The sequence below is a fragment of the Salmo salar genome, chromosome ssa06 (genome assembly GCF_905237065.1).
Source record: "Salmo salar chromosome ssa06, Ssal_v3.1, whole genome shotgun sequence".
Taxonomy (NCBI): domain Eukaryota; kingdom Metazoa; phylum Chordata; class Actinopteri; order Salmoniformes; family Salmonidae; genus Salmo; species Salmo salar.
In genome coordinates this window covers 18,802,733-18,814,235 of record NC_059447.1, presented here as the reverse complement: position 1 = coordinate 18,814,235, position 11,503 = coordinate 18,802,733, and the positions used below count along the sequence as shown (strand labels likewise).

The 11,503-nt window shown below is 44.8% G+C and overlaps 1 protein-coding gene across 1 annotated transcript in view; it reads right to left on the bottom strand.

The window, feature by feature from the left end:
* LOC106606488 (histone lysine acetyltransferase CREBBP) overlaps positions 1 to 11,503 on the bottom strand; it is an 81,626-nt gene that overhangs the window by 2,826 nt on the left and 67,297 nt on the right. The window contains 13 exon segments of the mRNA XM_045719878.1: positions 1 to 546; positions 1,492 to 1,773; positions 2,133 to 2,291; positions 2,605 to 2,772; positions 3,009 to 3,174; positions 3,511 to 3,624; positions 6,878 to 7,024; positions 7,376 to 7,526; positions 7,714 to 7,781; positions 7,875 to 7,952; positions 8,658 to 8,714; positions 9,125 to 9,235; positions 10,124 to 10,212. Of these exon segments, the coding sequence (XP_045575834.1) occupies positions 1 to 546; positions 1,492 to 1,773; positions 2,133 to 2,291; positions 2,605 to 2,772; positions 3,009 to 3,174; positions 3,511 to 3,624; positions 6,878 to 7,024; positions 7,376 to 7,526; positions 7,714 to 7,781; positions 7,875 to 7,952; positions 8,658 to 8,714; positions 9,125 to 9,235; positions 10,124 to 10,212 (2,136 nt within the window).

Below are 11,503 nucleotides of genomic sequence, written 5' to 3'. Positions count from 1 at the left end.
CGTGCTGGGGGTCTGTCCGCCCGAGGTGGGGGTGCCGGGGGTGGCTGAGGTAGGTGGCGACGGCAGGCTCTGAGGTGCCATGCCCCGCCCGGCCATAGTCGCCATTCTTCTCCTCATCATCTGAGCCTGTTGTAAGCGGTGCTGGAGCTGCTGCTGCCTCAGCTTGTGCTTTATGTTCAGACAGAAGGGCACGGGACACTTGTTCTCCTGGCAGTGTTTGGCGTGGTAGCAGCACAGGGCGATGAGCTGCTTGCACACGGGGCAGCCACCGTTGGTCTTGCGCTTGCAACCTTTGGTGTGCTGCACCACGCGCTTCATCTTCTGGCATGAGGGCAGTGAGCAGTTGGCGTTGCGGCACTGACAGGCGTGGACCAGGGACTGGATGCAGCGTTGGATGGAGAGGCGACGGGATTCTTGGGGACTCTGGGAGGCCTCGCCCCCGGCACCGCCCGCTCCGTTGCTGTCGTCGTCCAGCCCGAGGCCCCACTTAACCATCTTGTGCTCGTGGCCCTTGGCAGCGTAGCAGTTGATGCATAGGTCAAAGTCCTGCGAGAGAGAAAACACCACATATCACGGTTACACTCATAATAATGTTTCTATGGTTACACACTCCCAGCCCCGCACACACACATACCTGCACCAACTTGTTACAAATGTGATGACATTTAATTACAAAATGTATTTAAGGTCCAGCGCAGTCAAAAATGTGATTTTCCTGTGTTTTATGCATTTCCACATTATGAGGTTGGAATAATACTGTGAAATATTTAAAATTAGGATAACGCCCCTTTTAGTGTAAGAGCGGTTTGGAAAGACCACCTGAAATTTCTGCCTGTTTTGGTGGGATGGAGTTTTGGCCTTCCAAGGTGACATAACCAGGCGGTAAATTAGTTAATAGATCAATAAGAAAAAGCGTTCCAAACCTCTGCCAATAACAGCTAATTTTCAGTTTTACCCTCGCCACTCAAGCCACTCCCAGACAGTCCTAAATTCTTCCTTGAGAAATGTCTCTGTGCTAAGCTTCTTTTTTTGGACCATATTGAAACAATCACATTAAGGTAATTAATTGTTACCCAGAAATGATTTGATAGAGATAAAAACAGCTGCATTAGACCTTTAAAATAATTTATCGATTATCTTGCAAGAGCATGTTTCCCCAGAATTCCTACACTGTCTAATTTGCATAATACCCGCCCCAACGTTAACATATACTTTGAATAAATAATAAATGATGCTCTAAGTTAACATTTTTAGAGTGAATTATTAACATCATACAAGTGTGATGTGTGACAAAGTATACTATAACAATGTCTAAAAACAGCAAAAAGTAATATACTTCCAAAATGCACAATTTTAAAGTGAAATAAACAATAAAGTACATTCTTTGCTTTCAGTTAAAAAAAGTGAATTGACAATATCCATGTATTACATGCTGTCAGAGCGTGTGTTGGTGTACGTGTGATGAATCGGCACTATCGCCCCCTGGCTTACCTCGCAGACGGTGCAATGCCAGCGCGTCTCCACGTGGTGTTTACACTCGTTGCAGGTGTAGACGAAGCGGTCCTGACCCTGGTTGTGCAGCTCCACCAACATACACATTGTGCTCCACTTGCACCTCCGCAGAGAGCTGAACTCCCAGTGCTTGTCCCGGGCCAGGGTGAGGAAGGCGTCGCGGCCGTCCATCAGGTCGCAGGTCAGCAGGGGGTCTGGATCCATGATGGGGGGGAGGGTGTTGACCGAGGGTCCCGCGTGCAGGTGGATCACAAAGAACACCTGAGGGAGAGGGTGGAGAGGGAGGTAGAGAGAGGGAGACATGGGTCAGATTATCAGACAAAAGAGAGGACAGGAAATCACAAGCTAGAAGTGGTTGTGTTTCAATATCCACACTAGACCAGTTAGAATGCAAGTTCAATGCATTGCTTCATTCTAAGTGTTATGTTAGTGTTGGATCAGAGCCTCTACAGATACTGTGACCACAGAAGTCCTTACAAAACTGTGATCAACTGAACTAAAGGAGTGAGAGATGAGGAAGGTAACGGGGCTTTACAGTGTATTTCCCCCACTACAACAACAGATTATCAACAGAACACAACAGCAGTGTTATATGAGTGGGTGGAGTGAGTGACATCTACCTCCTTGTGTTTCTCCAGGGTGGAGTAGAGCTTCTGGGACAGGTCATTGGCTACATTGGGCATGCCAGGCTTCTTCTTATTGGCTCGGCTCACGCTGCTCTTGTTTTTATTGGTCTTCTTGTTGTTCTTCTTCTTGGCGTTTTTGCTGTCAGCAGTGTGCTGAGAGAGAGAGAGAGAGAGAGGGGGAGACAAAGCGCTGTTAACAGAGGCGATGGAGGACACATTGACATAAATTAATGGCAAAAAAAATAAAATAGGTCGGTGACATGCTTTGACCAAGTGGCTGTCGAAAGACAGGAGGACAGAAACCATCATCTGTCCTCTCCTCTGATAGGTAGACGTTTTCACAGTACTGCTTATACCAATGAAATCCTCTGAGACCTCTACAAATTCATAGGACATGGTGTCTAGGGGTCGGATTGGATCCACCCCTCCATCGTACAAAGCAGTCCCTGTCAGTACTCCATCTTACCTCCGGGGTCTCGCAGGACGCCACGTTCTCTTCCTTCTTCCTCTCCTCCTCCTCCTGCTCCAGCTCCTTAATGCTTTCCTCCAGCACGTTGGGCCAGAAGTCGCCTTCGAAGTAGGGCATCTCGTTGGCACTGGTAATACGGTCCTCCGTGGCCTGCTTGAAGATGTCCTGGAGAAGACAGAGCAATGACGTCTGTTACTTGGACTATACAGATGGGGCTGATGGTGTGGGATAATGCCACACTCAAAACAGCATTTAATAAGAAAAGAATGGGCCCATGATAGAAACCACTTAAAAATACCATTTCTTATTGTACAAATTCCAGACGAGTCCCTCCGAGTTCCAATCCTTTTCCTTCTGTTTGGTGCCTAATGAACACAGCCAGGGTCCCCTTCATGTCTCACCTTGAAATCATGGAGGATCCTCTCTGCGTAGGCCTTCTCCAGCATCTTCCTGTACCACTCCTGCAGCCTCTTGGGCTTGGGGATCTTCTGGTCCTGCGGGTGGCAATGGAAGATGTAGTCGTCCCCTTCACTGGGGGGGCACGCCCAGATATGACCATACACGTAGCTGCACGGGACCAGGGATGGAGAAGACAGCTTTTAGGTTCAACGTCAAGTATTTCAAGGTACGGAGACAAATATCTTGGGAATATTCTTTGTTAAGAAATTATTTCAAAATGAGTATGCAAGATTTATCTATTCCTAAACCTGCCTGGACTCACACGAACCGTTTTCCAGACATACATTCAGCCTAGTCCTGGACTAAGAAGCATGTTCAATGGAATATTCTCCACTGAAAAAGCTTTTTAGTCCAGGACTAGGCTTAATCTGTGTACAGGAAACCAGCCTGGAAAAGCAGTGTGATGATTGAATGGGAGTGTTGTCACCGGTATTGAAAACCTACCCCAGTTTCTTGACGTACTCCAGGTACCCTATCAAGATCTCATGGTAGACTGCCGTTCTCAACGCCCGGGGCTTGAAGAAGTGAATACTGTCCAGATACGATATGTAAACCCGTCTGGAGAGAAGGAGAAACACCAGGTGTTACACTGACAACTATAGCTAACCTGGTTAACCAGGTGTGTTACACTGACAACTATAGCTAACCTGGTTAACCAGGTGTGTTACACTGACAACTATAGCTAACCTGGTTAACCAGGTGTGTTACACTGACAACTATAGCTAACCTGGTTAACTAGGTGTGTTACACTGACAACTATAGCTAACCTGGTTAACTAGGTGTGTTACACTGACAACTATAGCTCACCTGGTTAACCAGGTGCATCACTAGGCAGGTTTCCATTGACTCTTGGTTTATTCAACAAAATAAATGTTGCAACCAAAAAAACTTTGCGGAATGTGTAATGGAAACCGCAGATACAGGATACGTTTTCTAAAGATGGAACGTATCAAAATGTTGTCGACAGGGGTGGATTATTTATTTTGTTAAACGTTATTTATTGCGGCAAATGATGAAAACCGTTTAATAAATTATGATTGACAAATTATTTTGAAAGTACGCGGGGCACGTGATGTCATCACATAACTAAAGCTCCACTCTACATTTAACAATAAATGCCTACTGCTTCCAAAATAAAAAAAATGCAACTAAAGATTGTCCTGACTTTCAACAATGCCTGAATTGCTTTTCTGGTTGGCTGGAAAGTTTCACCATCCAATTATTTCAGATCTACAGGAGTCCAAGTTTCACCCTGGTGATACGTTGGCATGAGAATTATTAGAATATGGCAAATATTTGTCAATTATTGCATTCTATCCATGCTGGGTTTTGAGGGCTAGCTGAGACATGAAACAGATATGTGGGAGGGCATAAGGCTTCAGGCTGTCACCAATTTATTAGGCCTAATGTGCAATTTGCCTAAATGGGTAATGGAAACACTTCAACCACTTAATTTTTATTCTACACTAAGTAACTATAGCTAAGCTGGTTAACTAGGTGTTTTACACTGACAACTATAGTTAAGCTGGCCCACCTTGCATAGAATCTCAAGCCTTACACTCTTAAGTCTTCCAATACTCCAGTATGTAGGATACTGTCAGAAGAGTACATTACGCTGCTCTTTAAAATAATACTACATAAACTCGGCAAAAAATAAACTTCCCTTTTTCAGGACCCTGTCTTTCAAAGATAATTAGTAAAAATCCAAATAACTTCACAGATCTTCATTGTAAATGGTTTAAACAGTTTCCCATGCTTGTTCAGTGAACCATAAACAATTAATGAACATGCACCTGTGGAACGGTCGTTAAGACACTAACAGCTTACAGACGGTAGGCAATTAAGGTCACAGTTAAGAAAACTTAGGACACTAAAGAGGCCTTTCTACTGACTCTGAAAAACACCAAAAGAAATCTGCATGAATGTGCCTTAGGCATGCTGCAAGCAGGAATGAGGACTGCAGATGTGGCCAGGGCAATAAATTGCAATGTCTGTACTGTGAGACGCCTAAGACAGCGCTACAGGGAGACAGGACGGACAGCTGATCGTCCTCGCAGTGGCAGACCACATGTAACAACACCTGCACAGGATTGGTACATCTGATCATCACACCTGCAGGACAGGTACAGGATGGCAACAACAACTGCCCGAGTTACACCAGGAACGCACAATCCCTCCATCAGTGCTCAGACTGTCCGCAATAGGCTGAGAGAGGCTGGACTGAGGGCTTGTAGGCCTGCTGTAAGGCAGGTCTTCGCCAGACATCACCGGCAACAACGTCGCCTATGGGCACAAACCCACCGTCGCTGGACCAGACAGGACTGGCAAAAAGTGCTCTTCACTGACGATTCGCGTTTTTGTCTCACCAGGGGTGATGGTCGGATTTGGTTTATCATCGAAGGAATGAGCGTTACACTGAGGCCTGTACTCTGGAGCGGGATCGATTTGGAGGTGGAGGGTCCGTCATGGTCTGGGGCGGTGTGTCACAGCACCATCGGACTGAGCTTGTTGTCATTGCAGGCAAACTCTGTGCGTTACAGGGAAGACATCCTCCTGACTTGACCCTCCAGCATGACAATGCCACCAGCCATACTGCTCGTTCTGTGCGTGATTTCCTGCAAGACAGGAATGTCAGTGTTCTGCCATGGCCAGCGAAGAGCCCGGATCTCAATCCCATTGAGCACATCTGGGACCTGTTGGATCGGAGGGGGAGGGCTAGGGCCGTTCCCCCCCAGAAATGTCTGGGTCCTTGCAGGTGCCTTGGTTGAAGAGTGGGGTAACATCTCACAGCAAGAACTGGCAAATCTGGTGCAGTCTATGAGAAGGAGATGCACTGCAGTACTTAATGCAGCTGGTGGCCACACCAGATATTGACTGTTACTTTTGACCACCCCTTTGTTCAGGGACACATTATTCCATTTCTGTTAGTCACATGTCTGTGGAACTTGTTCAGTTTATGTTTGTTGTTGAATCTTGTTATGTTCATACAAATATTTACACATGTTAAGTTTGCTGAAAATAAACACAGTTGACAGTGTGAGGACGTTTCTTTTTTTGCTGAGTTTATATCGTCATCCTCGTTCTGAAGTGTTAGTTACCTGGTGTTGGGAACGAGCGTATTACTGTTAAGTGTATTTTAAGAAGTGTATTATGTTGTGTTATTACTACGTTATAAAGTGTTTACCTGGTGTTGGGAAGGAGTGTATTATGTTGTTTTATTACTACGTTATAAAGTGTTTACCTGGTGTTGGGAAGGAGTGTATTATGTTGTTTTATTACTACGTTATAAAGTGTTTACCTGGTGTTGGGAAGGAGTGTATTATGTTGTGTTATTACTACGTTATAAAGTGTTTACCTGGTGTTGGGAAGGAGTGTATTATGTTGTGTTATTACTACGTTATAAAGTGTTTACCTGGTGTTGGGAAGAAGTGTATTATGTTGTGTTATTACTACGTTATAAAGTGTTTACCTGGTGTTGGGAAGAAGTGTATTATGTTGTGTTATTACTACGTTATAAAGTCTTTACCTGGTGTTGGGAAGGAGTGTATTATGTTGTTTTATTACTACGTTATAAAGTGTTTACCTGGTGTTGGGAAGGAGTGTATTATGTTGTGTTATTACTACGTTATAAAGTGTTTACCTGGTGTTGGGAAGGAGTGTATTATGTTGTGTTATTACTACGTTATAAAGTGTTTACCTGGTGTTGTGAAGGAGTGTATTATGTTGTGTTATTACTACGTTATAAAGTGTTTACCTGGTGTTGGGAAGAAGTGTATTATGATGTGTTATTACTACGTTATAAAGTGTTTACCTGGTGTTGGGGAAGGCGCACTCGGAACCGTACTCCTGGACATGCATACCGAAGAAACACACGTCCACACCGTCAATCTCCTCAAATGCAAAAAGTGCTTTGGTTCTGTAAGGGAAGGTCTCCTGCATTTCACCCGAGTCCACAAACCTGGGGAGACAAACACAGGTAATCAATTAATTTGTGAATTAAACATTTATATAGTGCTTTTACTAGTAAGGGAGAAATCTCCACATCCACATGGAACATCACTCATCATTAACGGTGTAGACGCCTTCTACCACAGAATCTCCTCAGCACTATCAAGAACACTACCGCGCCATCGCTTTCCAACCAAGGTGCATGAACAAAGGAGCAAACTGAAGATGAGCAACTCTTGGAAGACAACTTTATTAGAATAATCCTCAATGAACATCTTTCAACATCATGTCCAATAAACTGGTTTAAAACGTATTGATAAGGGGCCATTTCACTGTTGGACCAGCTGCAGTCTTTCCTTACCTAGATTTCATGCCAGGTTTGATCTCAACATTTTTGTCGGAGCTAGCCACCACCCGTACAAACACCTCCCCGGCCTCAGGGTGGTTCTGCCTCTTCAAGTACTTATTCACCCGGTCCTCGATGTACATGCCCAACCTCGTCGTCTGTAGCCCTGCGAGACAGATGCCATCAAATACTTTAGTTGTCCTACAGGTTATACAGATGCATATACATATCAAAACTCACATCCTCATCACGAGTTACTGAAATAACTTCCATTACACATACATATCACAGCACGTCTACAATGGTGGATCCACTTGGATCGCCACAATTATTCAACACACTTTCAAACTTACTTTTGGCCGCGAACTTGTTCTCTTTCCTCGTCTTGCCGGACTTCTTCAGACAGATGTCGCAAATGAAGCTGAGGGAAAGTGGAAGTGTCAAATAGACAGTCAGAAACGGTGATCAGAAGACACATGGGGCCGTTCGTCTGTTCAGGGTACATGAGGCTTACCCCGATGGCCAGATTACATCATAATGCAGCACACAGATCTGGTGCATCTTCCGTCCACAGTCTTTACATTCAACAAACCTGTGTAAGGAGAGAGAGAAGGCTGGTCAGAGAAGGTACACCAACACCTCGGTCTCCAAGAAGAGACTTTATTGTTCACAGATACTGCAGAGTGGGCAATAGATACAACAGTTGACTGACATATGGGCGTGAGACAAAATAATGTGTTGATAACTGTACGTACAAGAGTTGGGGTCAATTCAGGACCTCAATTCATTAAAATTCACAATTGAAATGGAATTGACCCCGAACCTTGGTATACACCCTTTAGAAATGTAGTGGTAAATATTAGTGACTGATAGTAACAGAAGTTACATCAAATATAATTTTCACCTAATTCAAAACACTTTTGGAGCCACCATTGCCCATGTACTTGGGGCGGTCATCTCATGCTCAGTGATCGAATGGAAAAAGCGAGGGACAGGTGCAGGAGACAAGGCCCATACACTATTCACCATCAATGGTTATTCATTTTAATGTCTTTGTTTGACAGATCTCTCAGCTCAGGACAATACTTTCATCCTCAGGTATTTTAAATGCAGTGTATCCACTTGTGTGGCTGATTAGTGTTTTTAAATGGTCCAAATAAAGCCAGTACTGTGATGCATACTGTACATGACGGCTCAACGCCAACGGATTTAGAAGCGTTAAAGCAGAATGAAAAGGGCTAAAACCCCATCAAACAGAAACAGTTAGAAGTTAAGGTACAGCTACACCAATACTCACGGTTCTGGATCCAACATGTCGTTTTTCTTCTTTTCAAACTGGTCTTTAGATATCATACTGGAGGACAGAGACAACGGATGACCAGTTAGAATCAGTTCTGATACTCTACAGCTAACGCCCCCAACACGCAGACCACTCATATGAATACAGATGCCCTTTTTCCATAAGCTTTGACTATAATGAGCTAAGTCTAGCCCTTCTGGACCCGTATTTATAATCATGGACTAAGGATATCCACTAGGGAAAGATGGAATCAGTGGAGACTTAATGGCGGTTACTTCCACTAACTAAATGTTCACTCAGTCATGCATTGATGAAAGTCAAGTTAAGTGAAAGTTAGGATTCGCTCCAGAATGTGGTAAAAAACAACCTATGGAACTAATCTGAATCAAACAGAGTACTGTTTCCCAGTGTTTTTCCAATGTATTGCCATAAAAATGTTACCACAGATTCCACCATGAACTTACGTCTGTGGCTGTGCCGGGTCGTCTCCCAGGGTGACGCTATTGCCCTGGATCTCATTGAAGCACTTCTCACAGAAGTGATACCTGTCGGCAACAAGGCCATATTTGGGTGAGCTGGAGCGGGCACACACAGTAGCAGAAGCACAGGGAAAGTTGGCAAACCGGCACACGGGTGGCAGAATGGGTGGCGGAAATGGTTGTCAGAATGGCAAAGCATAACACAGGCAGAGGACAGAGACAAGAGGACAGAAAGGCAGAGGACAGAGACAAGCAAACAGGGCAGAGTGAAGGTAGAACACAGGTTAGTCACCATGGGAATGGTCATGACAGTCATTCACACATCTTCTCATACAAGCATACTGAAATGACACAGGAACGCTAACCATGTTGATGGGAGGAACATGAATGTCAATATAAGCAAAGTAAATCATTAGTACATTTGAATATCCATACTACTAAGTATAACCACTTCACTGAACTACTAAGTTCCACTACTTCTCCACATAAAGCTTTAGGCATATGATATGATCATGTCAGTTGGTAGACTGTTGGAGTGAATGCCAGCCCTGGTGATGTAGGGGAGAGAGGGATGCACCCAGAACACATCACAGACATATGGATCACCTCTGCTCGTCTTTGGAACTTTTCTTAACAATTTTTGTTGAAATGACTTTTTAAAATGTGGGTAAATAAGTACAGTGTAAAATGCATCAACGTGCTTCCGGAAGGGATAGAGTAGTTAACCCTAACGAGCTTCACTGCGCTGAGTTCAGAATAACTCCACTACATGCAACTGCAATGCATCGGAATGGATGCAATATTTGGGGCTAGTAAAGTACAATAGCAATTTGTGAACAGCAGGGGGAGCAGTGGTGCTGATATTGCAGCACATCGGGCTTGAAGGGAAACCTAAGATCCTGTCGATGTAGGCTCCACTCCTTTTAACATGTAACACTTCCAGTATATAGTATGTACCATCCCTCCCCCCAAGTGTGGACTTACCTGTTCTGGTAGCTGAAGTAGGTTCCGTCTCTGGAGATGGTGCACAGCTGCTTGCCATAGCAGCAGAGGGTCTGGGGTGAGAACTCAAACTGTGGGGAAACGCAGGGAGAAAGGGTTAGTGAATCCAATTCTACACTGTCTAGCATTCAGCCAGGTCAGTCCTGTCCACAGATTCTCCAATCCACTTCTACACTGTCTAGCATTCAGCCAGGTCAGTCCTGTCCACAGATTCTCCAATCCACTTCTACACTGTCTAGCATTCAGCCAGGTCAGTCCTGTCCACAGATTCTCCAATCCACTTCTACACTGTCTAGCATTCAGCCAGGTCAGTCCTGTCCACAGATTCTCCAATCCAATTCTACACTGTCTAGCATTCAGCCAGGTCAGTCCTGTCCACAGATTCTCCAATCCAATTCTACACTGTCTAGCATTCAGCCAGGTCAGTCCTGTCCACAGATTCTCCAATCCACTTCTACACTGTCTAGCATTCAGCCAGGTCAGTCCTGTCCACAGATTCTCCAATCCAATTCTACACTGTCTAGCATTCAGCCAGGTCAGTCCTGTCCACAGATTCTCCAATCCACTTCTACACTGTCTAGCATTCAGCCAGGTCAGTCCTGTCCACAGATTCTCCAATCCACTTCTACACTGTCTAGCATTCAGCCAGGTCAGTCCTGTCCACAGATTCTCCAATCCAATTCTACACTGTCTAGCATTCAGCCAGGTCAGTCCTGTCCACAGATTCTCCAATCCAATTCTACACTGTCTAGCATTCAGCCAGGTCAGTCCTGTCCACAGATTCTCCAATCCAATTCTACACTGTCTAGCATTCAGCCAGGTCAGTCCTGTCCACAGATGATCCCAAATTAAAACCTAGTGTCCCTCTGAAAGTTCCCCTTTCACTGGTACGTATAGTCTCAGGCTTACATCCCAAAGGGCACTCTATTCCCTATGCTGTACACTACTTTTTACCAGGGCCCATTGGGCATAGTGCACTACATAGGGAATGTGCCATTTGGGAAGCAGTATCAGTGTCACAAGTGCCGCAGGGAGTCAAAAGGCTCATCATGTTAAGTCAAGTGTTCCAGTCTTTGTAAGGACCATCTAGCCCTGGGGTCATACAGGTGGCTGTCTGTCACACAGTAAACACAGCAGCGCATGGTTATGCATGTCTGGAGGGGTTAAGGATGTTTCGTGTCGTGTAATTTCAGACGGTTAAATAGCCATCACTAACCGACTTCCACCCGGTTACGCAACCCTGCGCCTTAGAGGCTACTGTCCTATATACATCGACTTGGAATCACTGGACACTTTAATAATGGAACACTAGTCACTTTAATAAAGTTCAAATAATGATTACATTCTGCTTTTCTCCTCATA